Source organism: Cyprinodon tularosa, unplaced genomic scaffold (genome assembly GCF_016077235.1).
Source record: "Cyprinodon tularosa strain WSP-4 unplaced genomic scaffold, ASM1607723v1 ctg705, whole genome shotgun sequence".
Lineage (NCBI taxonomy): Eukaryota > Metazoa > Chordata > Actinopteri > Cyprinodontiformes > Cyprinodontidae > Cyprinodon > Cyprinodon tularosa.
This window is the reverse complement of record NW_024039458.1, coordinates 128,008-150,001: the sequence shown is the minus strand read 5'-3', so window position 1 is coordinate 150,001 and position 21,994 is coordinate 128,008. Positions and strand designations below refer to the sequence as shown.

The 21,994-nt window shown below is 38.4% G+C and overlaps 1 protein-coding gene across 2 annotated transcripts; it reads left to right on the top strand.

The window, feature by feature from the left end:
* Positions 1–5,282: 5,282 nt before the first annotated feature.
* Positions 5,283–19,075, top strand: ccnb3 (cyclin B3). Of its 2 annotated transcripts, none has more exons than XM_038268615.1 (12): positions 5,283–5,442; positions 5,638–5,761; positions 5,869–5,952; positions 9,292–9,407; positions 9,482–9,653; positions 12,147–12,254; positions 12,367–12,459; positions 15,896–16,033; positions 16,124–16,279; positions 16,364–16,513; positions 18,317–18,447; positions 18,517–19,075. In XM_038268615.1, the coding sequence occupies exons 2-12, from the start codon at positions 5,690–5,692 to the stop codon at positions 18,644–18,646; spliced, it is 1,350 nt and encodes a 449-aa protein (XP_038124543.1). In that variant the 5' UTR covers positions 5,283–5,442; positions 5,638–5,689; the 3' UTR covers positions 18,647–19,075. The 2 variants fall into 2 exon arrangements, with proteins under 2 accessions (XP_038124543.1, XP_038124544.1); XM_038268616.1 differs by having other exon boundaries at positions 5,293–5,442; positions 5,641–5,761.
* Positions 19,076–21,994: the final 2,919 nt, after the last annotated feature.

Sequence of the window (21,994 nt, the reverse complement as noted above, 5' to 3'; positions counted from 1 at the left end):
AAAATGATGTGATTAATTAAAATACAGATGCATATCATAACAACGACCGAATAAGAAGGTAAATGTAACATATTATGCAGCTTGAAAGGTAAAATGATCTGTTTAGTCAGGTGGAAAATGTAAAAAAAAAGGGTCTAAAAACTATATATTGGGATTTTATTTTTCAATTTTGCTTCTTATTTTCCTTTTCTTCAAAGTAAACAGTGTAGAAAACCATCACTGTCCTCCAAGAGGCTTTAGTAAAAACAGTATACAGTATCTGTGAGGGAAACATGGTGCTTAGCTGAACTGAAAGTAGTAAAAGGGAATGAATGTATTTCCCCATTAAGGGTGGTTCACCTAGACCAGGGGTCTGCAACCTTTCATATCCAAAGAGCCGTTTTGCCCAGAGTCCGACCAAGTAAAAGTTGTTTAGAGCCGCAAAATGTAACATGACTTTTTCTAGAAAACCTTATTTTTTTAATCTTGTATAGGAAATTAGTTGTTGCCATCTCAAACAATCAACAAATCATGTATTTTTAATGTTAAAACATATAATTTTCAAGCTAATTCATAGAAAAATGTCTCTTAAAACATATTTCTGGTTCTTTTAATCTAATTCTTTTCCCACTTATAAAAAACACTAAAGCTATTGATACCGGTATATATTAAAGTAAATTATTTAGCTCTTTATATACATTTTAGCCACTATTAAGAGCCACTGAAGAGGGTCCAAAGAGCCATATGTGGCTCTGGAGCCGCAGGTTGCAGACCCCTGACCTAGACAGACAAAAGGAGCTATGTTAAAACCCTTGTACAGTCTCCAGGTGCGTGTGTGGGTTCTCTCCGGGTACTCCTGCTTCCTCCCACAGTCAAAAAAACATGACTGTTAGGTTAATTGGCTTCTCTAAATTCTCCTTAGGTGTGAGTTTGTGCATGAATGGTTGTTTGTCCAGTTTGTCTCTGTGTTGCCCTGCGATGGACTGGCGACCTGTCCAGGGTGTACCCCTCCTCTCGCCCATTGATAGTTGGAGATAGGAACCAGCACCCCTCGCTACTTCCAGCTAATGTTGCATTTATGGTGACAAATATTCACATAAAATCTGTTAACTATATGGCTCAGACATGGAGAACAATATTGTTACTGCAGCAAGTAATTACTGTGATTAAACATGCAGAAGAAACATCTAAAGATGGATAGTCTGGTTGGGATTTTGACATTTTCAAAACAGTCAGTGACTGTATGAAGAGTTAGGTAATTCTGCTCAATCATCACTGCAGGAAGTAACAGGTTGTTGTTTAGCAAAGCCCACTAGGTTAGAATTTCACACGCACAAATTTTACTGATTTCTTTGTTGGAGGAGGGCAAGGGATTACCGTATTGCATAGTTTTGCATTCCTATAGTCCCATAGGAAATGGATTTAAGAATTGGTAAATATATGTATTGTACATTTGAGGTTATATGCAAAAAAAACAAAAAACATAATGATTTAAACAATATTTCCTTTTTTGGCTGAAGTCAAGACAAACCAGCATAAAAAGCTGAAACCCTCAGCAATGATTTGTGGATCTTTGGTTTGTACATTCCACATCTGGCGATTGATCCAGTTCTACATCTCGAATGCATTTCACGAGCCTTATGTGAATTGTTGCCACCATAACCCTGAACTCCATGTCCAAACTCACCCTTTGAATTTTCAAACACTCTGAGGAAGAAGAAACTATTCAAATCTGTCCAGAGTGCACTGTGAACAGCAAAATATTCACCTAAACTATTCTAATTGTGAAGCTGGGCTTGCTTCTAGTACATGAAATGATGTATGCTGATGGTTCACTCAGGGAATGACATAACTCTTTCTCACAGGTCAAAGGAAAATGGCCTTTGAACAGAAATAGATTTATTTCTATTCAGTTATTAAGACACAGAGAGAATTTATGGACTCATCTCTTGATATTCTGACAAGAATCCAAACTGCTGGCAGTGGGATGGATATATTCTGCCAGTTTCCTCTTCTTTCCATCTTCACCTGCCCTCTGAGTTTACACACATGGTATCCACAGTTCTATATCCATCTATGATGTAAATTATCGATGAAGCTTCTCTTTGCTGTAAGACTCAGTTGATCTTTTTTTATTCCCAAGCTCTGGAAACACTTAAGGCATCCTCTACTCAAGGTTAAGATGTGTAAAAAACTCAAATATGTCAATAAAGAAGCATAATGTAAATGTGTACCACAGATTTTTTTATTTTTATTTCTTTCAAGTATTGTTAGATAAGCTTTGTCTGAAATTTATAATCAAATAAATGAAATCAAAATGTAGTCAAAAAATGTGATTGTTTTTCGACCTTTCTTTTAAGTATTATTAAAGAAATAAGTTATTTTCTCTTAAAAGATCATAAAACTAGAAAAAGAGAAGCTATACTGATCTTACAAGGAGCCTAGCTGGAAGAAGATGTTGTCAGTAAAATAACGTTTTTCCCCCATTTTTACAATCATGAGTGATTTTTTATTTTTTTTTTCATTTTATTTCAGTGTTGAAAACAGGTACAGACCTAGAACTTTTTTTTTATGTTTTTTATTTTGTGCACAAATCCCTCATTTTTTAAAGAGCACACATTTAAGTCAGGCAGATGTGTGGAGATCTTCATGTGTCACAAAAAAGAACTCTTAAAAACAAATGCTCACTTGAACTTGGCAGTTCTATCTGTCATATATTACTGTAGAAATAGTGAGGAATTGCCGTAGAGTCAACAACAAAAGATTTTAACCAATCTGGTTGTATGATCTAATTGAAATGTCTCTGTAAAGTGCCTTTAGATGATGTGCTGTAATTTGGTGCTATATAAACTGCACTGAATTTAAACTAATTTACCAATATTTAAAATTGAAGCTGTAAAAGATAAGTTTTGTTCCTATAACGATCACCATGGAGTAGAAAGTCAACTCTGTCTAAAGGCATCTTCAGGTCAGGTCACCAAGTTTCCTTAAAAAAAAAAATGAAAAGCTCCCTGTTTGTTCAGGAAAATGTCTTTCCTTTCCTGCTATCATTGTTTTTCAAAAATGGGGATAAACTGTTTTACTGAAACGCCCACATTGATGCTAATTTGGTACAAAATGTCCTAGGTTGACGCAATCAAATGTCTATAACTCTTCATCGCCTTGGTTAAGCACAGTAAAGGATCTGTGATGCTGTGGGTCTGCTTCTTTTCAATTGGTGCTGGGAAACCTTTTAGAATGAATTGCACTATGAACTTTTTAATTAATAAGAAAATGGCAGGATACTGATCTGCTACATACACTCACCGGCCACTTTATTAGGTACATCATGCTAGTAACGGGTTGGACCCCCTTTTGCCTTCAGAACTGCCTCAATTCTTCGTGGCATCGATTCAACAAGGTGCTGGAAGCATTCCTCAGGGAGTTTGGTCCATATTGACATGATGGCATCACATGGTTGCCGCAGATTTGTCGGCTGCACATCCATGATGCAAATCTCCCGTTCCACCACATCCCAAAGATGCTCTATTGGATTGAGATCTGGTGACTGTGGAGGCCATTTGAGTACAGTGAACTCATTGTCATGTTCAAGAAACCAGTCTGAGATGATTCCAGCTTTATGACATGGCGCATTTTTCTGCTGAAAATAGCCATCAGAAGTTGGGTACATTGTGGTCATAAAGGGATGGACATGGTCAGCAGGTAGGCTGTGGCATTGCAATGATGCTCAATTGGTACCAAGGGGCCCAAAGAGTGCCAAGAAAATATTCCCCACACCATGACACCACCACCACCAGCCTGAACCGTTGATACAAGGCAGGATGGATCCATGCTTTCATGTTGTAGACGCCAAATTCTGACCCTACCATCCGAATGTCGCAGCAGAAATCGAGACTCATCAGACCAGGCAACGTTTTTCCAATCTTCTATTGTCCAATTTCGATGAGCTTGTGCAAATTGTAGCCTCAGTTTCCTGTTCTTAGCTAAAAGGAGTGGCACCCGGTGTGGTCTTCTGCTGCTGTAGCCCATCTGCCTCAAAGTTCGACGTACTGTGCATTCAGAGATGCTCTTCTGCCCACCTTGGTTGTAACGGGTGGTTATTTGAGTCACTGTTGCCCTTCTATCAGCTCCAACCAGTCTGGCCATTCTCCTCTGACCTCTGGCATCAACAAGGCATTTCCGCCCACAGAACTGCCGCTCACTGGATGTTTTTTCTTTTTCGGACCATTCTCTGTAAACCCTAGAGATGGTTGTGCGTGAAAATCCCAGTAGATCAGCAGTTTCTGAAATACTCAGACCAGCCCTTCTGGCACCAACAATCATGCCACGTTCAAAGTCACTCAAATCACCTTTCTTCCCCATACTGATGCTCGCTTTGAACTGCAGGAGATTGTCTTGACCATGTCTACATGCCTAAATGCACTGAGTTGCCGCCATGTGATTGGCTGCTTAGAAATTAAGTGTTAACGAGCAGTTGGACAGGTGTACCTAATAAAGTGGCCGGTGAGTGTATATGGATACTTAATGAACCTTTAATGGCCTCTGAACTCCCCAGACTAAATCCCCAAAAAAGGCCTTACACATTTATTATGTTTATTGATGTCAGAGAAGAGTTAATGTCCCATTCACAAAAAAAACAAAAAAAACAATGGATGTTAACATCAGAAGTAGAACAACTATTTTATGTGCCTCTACACAAATCAATTAAAAATGTTTAATTTATTATGATCAATACATTTATAATAATAGCAGCAATTTGCAAGGCAAATAAAAAGAAAATCTGAATCTAGAACATAGTTAAATATGTCCTTTGAAAATTTCCAAGTATATTTATGTATTTCAATAGTTTACACTGTGGATAAACGATAACAGATGGGCTGAGAGGAAACACATGCATGTCTGTCCTGTGACTATTTAAACCTCGCTGCTGCCTCAACTTATAGAAAAAAACAGCAACAAATCCCTTAGCGCTTGAATTTCTGTTGGTCCTATGATGTTTGAAAACCTTCACAGCTCCTCCCTCTTTTTCTAGGGTGTGTTGGGTTATTCGTCAAACAGACGGTTTCTCCGTCACTTTAAAAGTATATTAACAATATTCATATAAAATAGTTGCGATGTTTTAAAATATTAAAGTAAGTGAATTTATTTTGTTTATTGTTGCTTTTGATAATATTTCCTTAAAGAAAAAAAAAACTAAATTAAAAGTTCTTTAAAAAGAACCGGGAGAAGCTGGTATATGTAACCAGCGCTCCTTATCAACTGCGTTCTCTTTAGCTTTCTGATTGGTTGGTTTGGCTCAAATTCTAGCCAATGAGAGCGAGGCGCAGGAGATTTAGATCCTCAGCTGAAATACTTTTGTTTGCGCTCTGGGCTACAGCAACTCCGCCGAACTGGGATATATTTAACTAAAAAAACACCTTTTATAGTGTCTAAACTGGACTTGACAGAGCAAGGTTTAATAAGGTAAGGTAAAATTTCAAACTGCGGGGTATTTAAATGCTCAGTCGCTACGAGAAAAAAACCCACTCGTAAAGTTTACCGCGGGGAATCCTTGCTTTGAACGACCGAGTAACTAATATGTAAAAATTTTATTTATTTTTTGGTTAAAGTGTTTCATTTTCGTTTTTTTTTTTTTCTTCTGGTGTGCAAACCAAACAGCAGCGACTGGACGGTGGTTTTTGGGGTGAGCTAGGAAGTGAAGCTGCCTGCCATGCCTTTCACTAGAGCCAAATCTACGGCGAGCAAGACGTCCAAACTGAGCGCTGCAGCCACAGAGAACCAGGTTAGAACAGGACACACAAAGTCTGGCTAAAGAAAACATCCAAAAGCAACTGTGTTTCATGCATATCAACATTTTTTAATGAATCATATGTGCTGTTTGTGTTTCAGGAAGAGGCCTCACATGTAAAGAGGTCCTCCTCCCCTCCTCATGGAGCTCCAAAGAAGAGAACTGCTTTTATCGACATCACCAATGTGAGTTCTGCATGTTGCTTTGCTAAAAAGCTTAAACTCTAAATAGTAAATATTCATTAGATGCAAAAATGTCCTCCTAAAGAGAAACAATGAACCAGCTGTTTGTATGCATGAGGAGGTCTGCATTGAGTGGGTGGCAAGTTCTGCTCTTTAGATCTTTTAATGGAAACTATAGGTTTTTGTGCAAAAATAAAACAATAGTATTGTGGTATATAGTGCTTTTTGTTTACAACTTTCCATTGTCTTTAGTGTACAGTAACCACCGTTTTTATCTAAGCTGTTTTAATGCTCCCAGTATTGCATTTTAAAAGGATGTATGCCCTTTGCATGTTATAACCTTTTATCTGTTTATTGCGTTTTCTTTTTTTTAAGGAAATAGATCCAATGTGGCAGCATCATGCATTCAGGATAGCTTTTCTGATAGGCTACGTTCACACTGCAGCCTGAAGTGACCCAAATCCAATTTTTTGGCACATAAGCGACCTGGATCTGATCTTTTCATGGCAGTCTGAACAACACTGATCCGATTTTTTTCCAATGCTACCCAGGCCTCTTGGCTATGTGGTCCTGAGCCCGATACGAATCTGATATTTTCAAATGCGACCTGTGTGTGAACGGCCAGGTCACATTCATCCGACCTGAGCGTCATTAATACCCGACAAAGGTCACTGTTCTGCGTCTTTCTACGCAGATGCGGAAAGAAAAACAACAACCGTGGCAGATGATGATGCAGAGAGTAGTATTTATGTTTAAACATATTGAAAAGATTGTGTTCTTGCGTTGTATGACTGCAGTGCACACAGGAGGTCACATACAAGTCGCATATATTAAGAAATATGAACGGCAACGCCAAAAAAATAAAAAAAATCGGAATTGAGCATCAAGGCCTGCAGTGTGAATGTAGCCTTGGAGACCGTGTTGTTTTGACTCAAGAATGGATGGGCTTAAATTCAAGGAGAACATTTCAGAGGCTGTAAAAAGAAAAAAAAAAGGGTTATCTTTCAACTTTAACCCTAAACGTATCCACAGATAACCAATGGGTTCCCCCCGATTGTGATGGTTTAGTGCAACCTGCAGTTTTGGAGTCTCATCTGACTGTTTGGACTTTCTACAACAGGGGTGCTCAAGTCCAGTCCTCAATAGCTACTATCCTGCAACTTTTTGAGGCAACCATTTTTAACACACATTTGTATCAATCAGGGGCTCCTTACCACACCTCTGCCGAGCTACATGAGGGGATTGAGGCTTTAGGCCCGGTCCACACGAAGTCAAAACGAACACGAAACGCTGATATTTTCCAAAACGTTTGCCGTAAAGACGGAGACGTAAAATAAATGTGATCGTCCACACGAATGCATGAAAACGCTGCAAAATGTATGCCAGGCCTGTAAGTGGCGCTGTGGTGCCAAAGCAAAAATAAGCGACGAAATGTTGGGCATGCGCACTAATATTTATACATGGATGCCCCGCGGGTCCATTTTCGTGGTTAAGTCAAATTCAGGTGCTGAACTATGTCGTCGATATTGTTCCGTTCTTCCTGGAGGTATTCCAGAAGAAGAAGATTCTGTTGTAAGCCCGACAGCAGGGTGAGTAGCATTAGCAGCAACGGCGCCATTGTTGTTGTGATACTGTCTCGCGCATGCGTGTTTAGAGGCGACGCTATGACGCATGCGTGTAAAAAAAAATATGCGGTTAGAGCGTAAAGATGGAAACGCGAAAACGGCGTTTCAAAATCTTCCCACTCTGAAGGCTGAATAAAAAAAAGATCGTTTACAGACCCCCGAAACGCCGGCTTCGTGTGGATGAGAGGCTGGTTTGGTGAAAAATTTGTGCGTTTAGGCCAGGGTTCGTCTTCGTGTGGACGGGGCCTTAGAGAAGAGATTCATCTAAAAGTTACAGGATGGTAGCTGTTGAGGACTGGACTTAAGCACCCCTGTTCTACCATGACTCTTGATAGTAACTAAAAATAATATAAAGAGCTAAGTAATATAGTTTAATAAGAGATACCAGACTTGGAAGCTTTAGCTGTTTTTCCGTAAAAATTCAAAAAATATCCACTGGACTTGGTTTCCAAGATTTGAAGACGTTTCGACACCTCTCCAGGAAGCTTTAGCTGTTTTTTTGTTAAAAAAAAAGAAAATTGAATTGAATTTTCACATTAAAAGAACCAAAAAATGTTTTCAGAGCCATTTTTTTTGTCAATTTTTTTCATTGTTTTGGAATTTGTATTTTATTATATATTTAACATCAAATACCCCTTAGAAAATAATCCATGCTTCATCTTTATGATTTTTTTTTTTACCTCATTTTAAAATCCAAACATAAACAAGCAAACTGTTTAAAATCAGACTTGGACAGATTTATTTGTCATTTTGTTTACGCAAGTGTAAACAAAAATACATTTTGTTTAGAAAAGCTCTATGACATCTTGAAAACGAGCCACTTGTGCCGTAAAAAACTCGAGAGAGGAAAAAAAAAAGTATGTTTTATTTAAAGCTCATCTAATATTTTTTTGGCACTAATTTATTTATTTAGCTGCACTCATGGGGCCAAAAAGGTTGCAGGCTGCTGGTTGTGCATGTATAGTAAATGCACTCTAATAATTTTTTATCTATAAATGCACGAAATAACACAAAGTGCATGATGCAATTTAAATGTTTAATGACTGACATTTATTTTTGCCAGAATATTCATTCTGCTGGAAAGTTTTCAGGTTTTCTTGGGTTTTGGATAAATTTGTATGGTTTGTTTAAACAAAAAAAAAAGAAAAAAAAAAAGGCAAACCAGTTCACCATTAGTACCTTTTTATAGCATTTATTTTCAGGATTTACAGCTACAAGCCTGGTGGGACATGCCTGTACTTGCTTTGGACATTTATAATTTCTGCTCATTCTTGAAGAAAATGACTCCTGTCTGGTCTGACGGGTTTAAAAACCAGTTTGGAGACAAATTATCAAGTCTAGCCTTACATTTCTTAAGTGTTTTGGGTTTAGTTTTTAAATTGTCCAATCTAGCACAGTAAAATACATTTATTCCGTCTTAGCCCTGCTTGTAGGTTTAGGACTGTTTTCTTTTTAGCAGGTGAACCAGTTCTCGGGTCTTTTGCCTTTAACCTCTAACACAGGACCTTTAAACTGCAGTCCTGGGTGACTGAAAGCCTTCAGTAGCAGAATAAAATGACTTGCAGGACTCTGAGGAAGTAGAATTAATCTGGAGGACTCTGCATTTAGCTCCACCCATCCTCTTACTATATTCCCAGTCACTACTGAGCTGTGGTTCGCTGCACCTCCTCCTGTCATTATTTAATGTTTTCCCCCCTCATCCCATCTATGTCTTCAGGCTCATAAGGTGCAGATCAGCCTTCCTGGGAGGAAGAAGGGGATAACAAAGACGACAGTGGGAAAGAAGAGCAGCTCCACCTTGGTTCAGTCCAAGAATCAAGCAAACCTTAAAAAGTAAATATTTCCATGCTTCTGTCATGAATCGTTGTGGAAGTTTCCTTAAACTCGCATCTTCTCACCTCCTGCAGGTCATCATCTGTGAGCTCAGAGGAATCGACAGCTGAGAACGAGAGAATAAACGTCGAGGAGGACAAGAGGAAAGAGGAGCTGCAGAGAGAGGAACCGACTCCTACAGAAGAGCCTCTAGATGCTTTACCGCCGATTGTTAAGGAAGTGCCAGCACACCTTCGGAGGCAGCATGTAAGCACAATTTTGTATTTTTTAAAGTCCTATGGAAATCACATTTAAATGTAAAATCATTCTGGCTTATACATGTATATAAATTTACTCTTTATCAGACCATATTGTCCCAAAATTTAGGACATATCTATTTAAAAAAAATTCCTGTCTTAAAATCTAGAGTTATACGTCAGCCTGAGCACCTAAATTCGGCCAATCATATATCAACGTCATCTGTTATTATTATTCAATTCTTTTTATTGGGTTTTCAGAAGGGTTTTTTTTTTCAAAACATACAATACATACAAACACAAAAAAAGTGGAAGATAGATACAAAATTACCCATGTTCTGAAGTGGTTCAAACTAAAAGAAAGCTGTTAATCATAAAAATATGCATTAGTATATCAATACTGGTTGCTGGAATGACAGTATGAATAAGTAACAACAAAATAATTACAGACCGGATCTAAAATAGAGAAGAAAAGGTTGCCAAATCTTGTAGTACTTTTGCTCTGATCCATTCACAGTATGCCGAAAATGTTCAAGTTTTAAATGAGACATAACATCCTCGACCCACCGTTTAAAAGATGGTGCAGTTGCATTTTTCCACCCAAACAGTATTATGCGTCTTGCAAGCAATGTCATGAAGGCTATAGCGTCTGCCTGATGAGGGGTCATGGGCACACTTGGAGGAACAATTCCAAACAAAACAGAACTCGAGTTCGGCAAAATAATTCTTTTACATACATGTGAAAAGACCTTAAAGATTTTCTCCCAGAATTCATTTAGCTGGGGGCAGTGCCAAAACATATGGCTAAGATTGGCTGAATTATGCCCACAGCGTCTACAGGAGGGATCTGCTTCAGTGTAAAGTCTGGCTATTTTACTTGGTGACATATGTAACCTGTGCAATACCTTAAACTGTAGTAAACCATGCCTGACACAGATAGATGTAGAATGAATTTTCGAAACAGCTTTTTGCCAGGTAGTTTCAGTTAGTTGTTCACCAAGTTCTTCTTCCCATTGCGTTTTTAGATGGACAAGAGATGGGGAAGCTTCACATTGTATTTTGTTGTAAATTACTGATATTAGACCTTTCTCAGAGGGATCTAGGTCGAAGCATTCATCAAGCCATGATTTTGAAGGCAAGGTTAATGAAAAGAACTTCTTAACAAAGCTACGTAATTGGAGATATTTGAAAAAGTCTGTTTGTGGGATGTCAAAGTCAGTCATTAATTGTTCAAAAGATATAAATACATTATTTTGGAAAAAATCTTTGACACATCTTAGTCCTCTTCTATGCCATTGTTGATAAGAGGGGTCAATTAGTGATGGTTTAAAGTGTTTATTTTGCTGAATAGGAGCTGAGATTAAAGGTTGTTTAAATTTAAAATGAGTTCTAAATTGACACCATATTTTTAGTGCACCCTGGACAATAGCATTGTTAGTCAGCATGTGTTTACCCAATGGAAGTGGACTACATAAGAGGGATGACAGTGAGACTGGGTTACAAGAGTGCTGTTCCAGCTGCACCCAAGATGGAGATTCAGCACCCAATCCATATGTGGCCCAAATCAACGTCATCTGTTAATCACATTTTTTCGGTCATAGCATCTTGATTCATATGTCGCAGCTAATATACGCAACGGTTGAAATAAGAATAATTTCCTTTCCCACTGAGTTCCGTCCCAGTGTTCACAGGGATGGACGTCTGTGTCTTCAGCAGGCGTAGAGCTAACAGAACTGGCAGCGTTGCGAGGCAAGGGCTCAAACATGTACGGCTGTAAGCCTTCTACACCAAACCAAGCTTCTGCTGCCCTTGCGTCCTCTTCCACAACATCTTCGTCCCCGCTTTCCGCCTCTAAATAAAAAATGTATGACGGAGGAGACTCATCCACGACCTCCGACACTAAACTCTCCTCCTGCATGTTTCCTCTGTCCATAGCGTTCCTTTACAGTGTTGTTTCTAAGTCACTAATTTAGTGCTACTTGGTCCCAATGGAATTTCCCATTGGGAACCTACTAGCACTAAGCTGCTAACTGGTTAGCAAGATGCCTCCCAGACACCGGCCAAAATCAAACTTGCTTGTGAACCTTCTGCCACAACAATCCCGCCCTCTTGATAAACGACCAATCACATGCACTTTATTTTTTCGTGTAAAGTCGTGCACCACTCGGGAGAATTCTGAAATGCAACGGTTGGAACAGCCGATTCCCTACGACTTTAAAGTTTAACCCCAGTCGACATAGTTCTTCCTGTTAAAAGGGAGTTTTTCCTCTCCACTGTCGCTAAAAGCATGCTTAGTGTGAGGGATTGCATTCGAGTCAATGAGTCGATGCAATCAATGGTTTTCCTTAGAAAACTTTGAATCAATTTGACTGTATGATTTGGTTGAACTGTAAAGTGCATTTAGATGACGTGTTGTGAATCAGTGCTATGTGAAGGAACTGATCTAAAGTGTGTTGGAAATTAGGCCTGCTGTTTTAACTCCAAGCTGCTCTTACTTCTCTAGATCCCCGAAGAGTTCGACATCGACTCTGAGAACTTTGAGAACTCTGAGGGGTTTTACCTCTGCCCCGAGTATGCAAAGGATGTTTTTGACTACCTCAAAAAGAGAGAGGTGAGGTACTTTAGGATGCTTTCGTGACTTTTTATTTTATTTTTGCATGTTTTATGGATTTTATGTAAATGGAGAGTGCTGCAGGTTCCTAATTCTTAGGTGTGTCCTTTAGGAAAAGTTCGTCCTTTCCAACTACATGCACAAGCAGCCGAACCTCAGCCCAGAGATGAGGGCGATCCTGATCGATTGGCTGGTTGAAGTACAGGTGAGTTCTTTAGGGAATGGCTTTCGAGGTGGAGGAAGAGATTTCAGGGTTTTCTGAGCTGGAGCCTTTGAATTTGAAGAGTTAAGACTTGTTTAGAGATGCATCTGTTCAATACTAATGCATGCATCACTTTGATCAGGTTTGGTGAAAATAGGCCATCTATGGGAGCACATCTATTCAGTCTCTATAACCAGTTTGTCAGTTAAAGATGGCTTGAAGAAACACTTACCACTTTATGAGCATCTGTTTTATAAGTCATGCCCTTTAGCTAACAGCAACCCAGTTAGAGCAGTACCGTATTTTCACGACTATAAGGCGCACCTAAACGTCTTTTTTTTCCCCTCAAAATGTGGGGTGCGCCCTATGGTGCGGTGCGCCCTATCTGCGGACGTTGTTGAGACCACCATGAGTATGTGAGAACCTTAAAGGGGGAAGTGTGGGCGTGGCTTGTATATAAAAGAACAGGTATGTGCTTTATGCAGAACATTGTTGTCTTAACAACCCTGAAATTGGCAAAGAGACACGCCTATGAAGCCCAGTTTAAACTGAAGGCTATCAGCTACGCAGAGGAACATGGAAATCGAGCAGCTGCGAGAGAATTCAATATAAATGAATCGATGGTTCGCAAGTGGAGGAAGCTGGAAAACAAACTCCGACTGGTGAAGAAGACGCAGCTGAGTTTCCGCGGACATAAGGCCAGGTGGCCCGAGTTGGAGGAAAGACTGGAGCGGTGGATCGTGGAGCAAAGAACGAGTGGGGCCAGCGTTTCAACGGTCACGGTTCGACTAAAAGCAGTAAAGCTGGCGGAAGAAATGAAAATTTAAAATTTTCAAGGAGGTCCATCGTGGTGCTTCCGTTTTATGAAACGGTGCAATTTTTCCATCCGGACCAGGACTACAGTTGCTCAGCGACGTCCGGCGGATTATGATGAAAAGCTGGCGAGCTTCCACTCATTCTGCAGCAAACGCATCGCTGACAAAGTCATCCAGCCAAGCCACATCACCAACATGGACGAGGTGCCGCTCACTTTCGACATCCCGGTGAATCACATGGTGGAGAAGAAAGGGACCAGCACGGTAGCGATACACACAACGGGGTATGAAAAGGCGTCGTTTACTGTTGTGCTTGGCTGCCACGCAAATGGACAGAAACTGCCGCCTATGGTGATTTTTAAAAGAAAGACTTTGCCTAAAGAGACTTTTCCAGCTGGAGTCGTTATTAAGGCGAATGAAAAAGGCTGGATGGACGAGGGGATGATGAAAGCTTGGCTGAGGGAGGTGTATGTAAGGAGACCAGGTGGTTTTTTCCACGCATCTCCATCTCTGTTAATTTGTGATTCCATGCGTGCCCATCTCACAGCCGATGTGAAAAAAAGGTCAAAGAAATTAACGCTGTGCTTGCTGTTATTCCGGGAGGTCTGACAAAGGAACTTCAACCGCTCGACATCGGTGTGAAGCGGCCGTTCAAAGTAAGGCTGCGAGCGGCGTGGGAGCGATGGATGACAGACGGAGAGCACAGTTTCACTAAAAGTGGAAGGCAGCGCCGGGCAAGTTATGCCACCGTTTGCAGATGGATTGTAGATGCTTGGACTAACGTTTCTGCTGGGACTGTTGTTCAAGCTTTTGCAAAAGCCGGCCTCATTTCCAAGGAGCCGCCCGGCACGGAAAGTGACTCTGACAGCGAAGAAGGGGAAACTGGCATGTCGGATTTAGCGCAGCTGTTTAATTCAGAAACAGAGGATGAGGACTTTGAGGGGTTTGATTAATACTCTGTAATAAATACTTGAATAAAGCACAATCATACTCAGTTTTGCTCCCGCTCTATTTTTCTACTTGAAAACTTAATTCAACAGCAGCCTCTGGGCCGCGGCGCATCCGGGCTCACCTCAGCAGGTGTTTTTTCATCTAAATAATCTAAATCTTTTTAAGTGAGAAAGCCCACCGGAAAATTTAATCATTGCAGTCAGTTCATCCAGATTATTATCCTGCCTATTTTTTAAGTTAATTTATGCGTCAATAAACTGTATCAGAGGAGTAATCACAGCCCTGTGTCATCAGCGATGTGTCTCTCACGGCAGGTTCCCAGGTTTTAATAATACTTTGTAATAAATACACCTTGCAGCTTTATTTGCTGTGATCAGTGGGAATAAAGTAGTTTTAACATGTTTTTAAGTGGGAAAATCCACCTGAGAGGACATGTACCTGTATATAAAAAACGCGCCCTATAGTCCGGTGCGCCTTATGTGTGTGTTAAATACAGAAATGGGACACATAACTGAGAGTGAGCCTTTTAGTCCGGTGCGCCTTATGGTCGTGAAAATACGGTAATTATATCAAAATAATAAAAAAAAAAATATACATATACAAGCATTTGCATTTAAGATAAAAACTTTCACCTGGTTTAATTTCATAGAAAAATCTTCTTTAAGGAGTCTTTGGCTATCAGATTATTAATCGGAAACATATTTTACAGATTAATCAAATTGCAAAATAATCTTTAGTTGTAGCCCTAATTTGGATACATGCAGACCCAAATACTGTTTGCTTTAATGCTATCAACAATAATGGGATTTTATTATTTTAAAAGATATTTTCATAAACTCCTGTCTACAAGCAAGTACATGTATGATTGGACACATGAATTTCACAAAAGGACAATTTGGATTAGTTGAAGTCAGAAAAGAAAGCCATAAAAAGAGTAAATTCCATCCTGAAACAAATAAGTCAGAGCTTGGTTTTAATTCTGTTCTCTGGATTTGTTTGCAGGTTCTTTTCTTTTTTCTTGAACATCAGTAGCTGCAGATGCATCCATTGCTCTAAATGTTCAAGTGGATTCTGAAAACATGCTCTCCTGTTGCATTTTAAGATTTACAGAGGGGCTGCAACTAACGACTGTTTTGCAAATCGATTCATTTCTCGATTATGTTTTTGATTAATAATTGGATATGAAAAGGTTCCTTAAAGATTTTTTTTTATGAAATTAAACCAGGTGAAGCTAAAATTATTCCACCTGAGGAGTTTTGGATGAAGCAGATTGACGGACGTAAAATGCTTTTTTTTTTTGTCTTAAATGCAAAATGTTCACACATTTATTTATTTATTTTTTTCTTAATTTTGCTATAATTACTGCTCTTAGTGGGTTGTTCTGTCAGTAAAGGTATGTTTTAGAGTCTACACTCCATATAACAATGAATTGATAACTAAATTAGTTTATTATTTAAATTATTGATTAAACAAATTACTTTCAGTGTTTATTTAATGTTCTATAAAATTGATTTCTTGCATTGACCTTTTCATGTGTTTATATTAATCATACAATTTAGTATAATAAAACCACTGCAGATCTGTATTTTTTTTTTTTAATCCAAATTGATAGAATACTGAGTTACTTAAAGCCTATTAGAATTGTTTGATCCAGTTTCTCTCCTGTTTTGCAGGAGAACTTTGAGCTGTGCCATGAGACCCTCTACATGGCCGTGAAGATGACAGACCACTATCTGTCAGAAACGCCCATCCAAAGGCAGATGCTGCAGCTCGTCGGCTCCACCACAATGCTGATCGCTTCCAAGTTTGAGGTAAGAGTCGCATTCGTGGATATTTTCAGCTGAGCTGAAGCTGCAAAACTTCAACCCGTTCCATCATTTTTTCCACCTTCGCCTGATCAGGAGCGCTGTCCACCGGCTGTTGAAGATTTCCTTTACATTTGTGACGATGCGTACAAAAGGGAGGAGCTCATCGACATGGAGGCCAGCATTCTGCAGGCGCTTTCGTTTGACATCAACATTCCCATCCCTTATCGGTTCCTCAGACGCTACGCCAGGGTGAGTAGTCAGGTTTTGCCTGCTGCATCAGTATGATCCGATTTTTTTTTTTTTTTACTTGGCTCATATGTTGTGTCTCTGCAGTGTGTGAGTGCCAAGATGGACACCCTGACTCTGGCTCGTTTCTACTGCGAGATGAGTCTGATGGAGATGGACTTTGTTTCGGAGCGGGGCTCGCTGCTGGCATCAGCCTGCCTGCTGATGGCGCTGGTCACCAAAGACCTGGGAGGATGGGTAAGCCGACCATCTAAGATAAGATGGCCCGTTCTGCAGCTCTTGCTATCTTTTCTTCTTGATCCCAACGGCACAAAAAATGTGTGCAGGTGTTGATTTATCTCTATTGTGGATTAGTGATGGCTTCAGACCAGTGACCAACCTCACTTTGAAAAGCTTGCATTTATAAAAGATTTTATAAATGGCAAGCTTTACCATATTATGATGTTTGGCTCAACCTGCTGCTGTGAAGCAGGATTCTCCACCATGAACAGAATCAAAAATAAATATGGATCCAGGCTCAAAATGAGCTCCTTGATATGTGCTTTAGAATGGCTTTGTCTCCATTCAAACCCAGGTTTAAAGCCTTGCAGGGCAGCATGAAGCCCACTGTTCTCATTAAGACAGAAAAAAGGAAGAAATAAAAAACGTTCAGTTCAGATGTTTTATAAAATATGTGAATCAGGAAATTGTTTATATACCAAACTGAACGATTTTTCTCTACTTAAAAAAAAAAACACTTTAGGTTTTAAAATGGAAAAATGATCTTTTTTTTAATATTTGAAAATTCAAAATATAACATGGATGCATAAACACCTCATTTTATTTCATTTAAATTCTGTTTGAAGTAACAGATTATAATTAGAGAAGACTCCGGACTGGTTGATGGATTTTCTTTATTTGGACCCAGCTGATTTTTAATTGGTTACCCCTGATCTAAACATGCCTTTAGCTGACATAGCAAGCCCATAGAACAGCAATTAAACCTGAATAACAAAGAAAAACAACATAGAAACTTTTGCATTTAAGATAAAACTGTTCTGCTATATCATTAATCTCATTAAAGGGATAGTTCGGTATTTTTGACATGAATCTGTATGGCATCCCCATCACCAGCGGCATGCAATCACACTGACTTACCCCTGGCAGCGTCCTGTGAGCAGAGTTATCGTCCAGTTTTGGTCAAGCCGAAAGTAGTCCGGCAGGTTTTTAGGAACAGCGAAATAAAACTTTTCTCTTCCCAAAACATTATGTGTTCAAAAGAGTGATATTTTTGCATCCCAAAAACATTGTAGTGGAAAAAGTCACACGTCGTTATCACTTGGTCCTATTTTCTCTCTGTTCGTATCAGTGCGCGCCGTCATTCAGACAGCGAGCTCAACAACAGCCCAGCTAGCAGCAGCCGTAGCCCCACAATTACAAATACTGCTCTGAAAAAATACATCTATAAAGATGGATTTAAATAAATTAAGTCACATATTATTAAATGCCAAATAAATAAAGAAATCCCACAGACAGAAGTGTGAGTTATATCACTAAATGTAGTAACCACATTTAATCCTACTCTTTGAATTTGCTAATGACCTAATGGTAAAAAGAAAAGAGTAAAATATTTAAAGTAAAAATTTAAAATTCACCTTTCATTTTATTTTTAGTTTTTCTTTATCATTGCTTATTCAAATATAATGTTTAGAGAAATCAAATTTGTTAGGCCTATAAATGTAATTTAATGACAAACATGATAAATGCTCACCACTAGTCCACACTAAAGAATGTATCACCCCAGCATAATGCTGCAACCTCTATGTTGGGCCGGTGTGATGAGCGTTGGAGGATCTGCTGGATCCTCTGACTGCTTATAAACCCTCTTTCTTGTTGCCGCCTCTCCATAGCGATCAAATCAGAGGTGATGATCGACTAGTTGAACGATTATTCCAAAGTGCTTTACAATAAATACAGCATAAAGAGTAAAATCTATATTTGCTGTTCTAAGCTTAGTTGTAAGTTCTCTTTTTTTGTTTTGTTTTTTTGTTTCCCCTTCAGTCTCCCATCCTGCAGTTCCACTCCGGCTACCAGGCGTCTGATTTGATGCCTTGTGTCAGAAAGCTCCACTCTATGCTTCTAGCGCCACCTGACGATAAACTGAAAACCATCAGGAACAAATATTCTCATAAGTAAGTCTGAAAACAAAAATAAGATTTGCATTCTGAACATTTTAGGTCTAATGTCTGTTTTTATTTCAGGGTGTTTTTTGAAGTTGCTTCTCTTCCCCTGGTTGACATTGATGTTTTGGAGAAAGTCTTCCTCACCATGAAGATGGAAAAACGGGTCCAAGTGGAGGGAAACCTTCCCTTAGAAAACCTTTGTACATAGTTTGTTGATATGTTAAATATTTATATGTAGTCCATTTTGTTTTCCATGTGATATTGGAAATAAAACCAGTTCAGAAGGAGTGTTTTCCATGTGGGCATTGTTATCAACATGTTAAAGAGTTATTTTAATGTAGGATTTTTTTTTCTTTGTTTTTATACTTATGTTTTTTTATAAGAAGAATGAAATGTTTATCCATTAGTAATGCGTCACCTCCTCTGTGTATATTTACTAATTAATTATGCTCTGGCCCACAACTTTTAGACGTTTCCAAACACTGTTAGCAGCTATGCTTGCTTTTATGTTTGTACAGTGTTTATCATGTTATTAATCTAATATTTTGTATAGAAAACGACCAAATAATGCTCTGTTTTTTTATTTTTTATGGGCGTTATGCATAGTCTCAAAATAAAGAACTGTGTTTTAATTTTTTTTTGCCAAAGACTGGTTATTTCACTCAAAGCTTACAATGTCGATTTAAGAGAACATTAATTTTAAGCTTCTGAATCCTTGTTAAATGGAGCAGTGTATTTATTTGTAGGTTGCAATTGCTCATTTTGACCACCAGAGGTCAGTAACGCAACACAAATGATTCTACTTGGTTTTTCAGAGTGATGGGGTTAAAAGGCGCCTGGATAATCAACAGATCTTTCTTATTGAATGTTATAATAGTGAAACAGGACTCGTGTCTAGAACTTGTGAGGCTTCTTGCAGCTTTAACATTATTCTTGCCTCCCATTCATCACTGCAGATTTGAAGAATACAAAGAAATGCTAAAACCAATTCTGTATTAAAATTTTTGTTTTTTTTTTTCAACATAGACTAGTGTTCCTAGACTAGTGAAATTGAAAAGGCTTGTTTGCCAAATGGTGCTTTACACATTTAAGGTATTCTTTTAAAAGCTACACACAGTAGCGTGTGTAAAGTTAGTATAAGTTGGCCAGAAGTTGAACAAGAATGTGACGAGCAAATGCATAACTGATGCAATTTCTGAGGAAAAGCACAGTGGAAGATGTTAAAAAGTATACAATATGAGATTAGATTAAATGGCATACGCGTGCTTGGAGGTAATTAGATTAAATGATATACATGTTAAGGACTACAAACCTAAATTTTAATTTTGATATTTAAATGTGATGTACAATAAGTAGGGTATTTTGATAACAATTTAGTCAAAGCTGGTATAGTGGTGCTTAAATATTAATTAGTTATAACCGTCAAATCATGTCTACTTTTTATTATTTGAAAGACATATTTTTAACATTTGCTCTATTTAATTTGGCCTGTTTCAAACGAGCGCTCCACTGAAGTGGAATTTTCCCCACAAAGTTATTGAATGTTTGACCAACAAACAGAAATCGGTAAATATCAGCTAAGTTTTTCTTAGAGATGCAACGATCCAGTGTTTTCTGATACAATAAAAGGGTTGAGCATATCGGCCGATATCCTATATGATACAATTCAAATGTTGAATGAATTAACCATATATCATAAAATAAACATGGTTAAAAATAGGTAACAAGTTAACACATATATGTATTTTTTTTTTACAAATAAGCAGAAAAAAGCAAGATGTAACATTTCTATGTAAACTTCATTTGGATCTCATTTGTCAATCATGATTAATTCTCTTCTAGGATATATACAAGCTTCATACATTTAGGCACTTGACATTTTTGCCCTTTTTCTTCCCTGCAGCCTAATTAAGCGGAGAGAGTCTGAACATCAAAGGTCTTACCAAAGATTGGTTGGATTTAACTGCCACACTTCAAACACATGCTTTGATCTGAATCAAGAGTGTCAAACTCAATCATAGAACAGGTTAAAACCTTCATCTCAGACCAGGCTGTGAGCCAAACAGGATATATGTTTATTTTATTAAAGGGAAATTGCCTCTTTTAATCATCTGGATCGTGCAAGAAAACTATGAATTTATAGTCATTCAAATATAGGATAAAATCAATTGTTGATTGTTAGTTAAATGATTAAAACATAATATGCCTACTCACCATGGTTCTTAGTCTTTTACATAAAGGTTGGACTGCTGGGCTGGCTGTTTATTATTAGCAGAGTTATTAAATAAATCTGTTCATTCAAATGTTATTGAAAGGAGGGCTAATCTGACTTGAGTGATAAACCGCTCACTGCATAAAATAACCACAAAAGACCACATTATTGTATCTAACAACGATGCAAACACTAAACACTACTGAAAACAAGAAGTAACAAGTAAATAAAAGAAAGCAAAAAAAAAGGGAAAGGGATTTTAAGAGTCCATTCAAGAGTCTCAGAGGTATTTTTAATTTTGAATGCATCCTTTAAAATAGCAGCAGATGAATCTGAGTTACCCTGATGCAAAGATATTAAATGCACTCAAAACAGTGAAATTTCACCTGGTTTTACTGTGAAAAATGAGCAATTATTCAGGAATGCATTAAAAGATAATGTGGCTGGAAAGAATCGCACTGGAAAGAAATGAAATCTAGTTAAGTCATTTTTTCTTAAAATAAGTGCATTATTTCTTGGATTGAGGAGGTAAAAGAGACATTTTGCCAATGGAACAAGACAATTGACATTTAAAATAAGAAAACACAATGATACTTGTCTTATTTCAAATGCATTTTATCTAAATATCTTATTTCAAGAGTAAAAATACTCATTCCATTGGCAAACTATCTCCTTTACCTACTCAAATTTATTAACAGGATTTTCTGTTGGCAGACAGAGAGAAGTGCCATTTAAATGTATTCCCCTGCATTGACTTGAATCACGCCAACAAGAACCATTTGTAGACAAAGCTCTTGTCTGCTCTTTAGTTTTTTTTTTTAAAGTCTAATACAGACATGCTGCACATTTCAAATGTGGGACGTTGTCGTCCTTCAGTTCATTTCTCTGGAAATCACCTCACACAAACACTCAGAACGCTGCTGCTTCTGCTCCCAGAGCCGTCTGAGCTCATTATTCCCAACGTCACTCACCCGATCAATTAAAGTGATTGATTGGCTGCAGTGGGCATGCAGGCATTGGGAATGTGAGTGTGAATTTTATCCACCGCTTCACTCAGATCAACAATTCGGATAACACCCCCTGATTAAAGTGTGGTGGTGCAGATAGTGCCCATCCCGTTGGGGTAGATAATAATCTGAACCGTAGCTGCCAAACTGCATATGAGCTATTGATCAGAAGCTGGATGGGAAACCAGCTTTTACCCTGCTAAGCACTGCACTCTCAGGCAGACATAGTTTGGTTTGTATAATTCTTTCTTATGAGATGCAAGTGTTCATGTCTCATCCTTATAGCTTTTACTGTAACAACAAAAACATATGCACTCCAGATCCAGTCATTCAATAA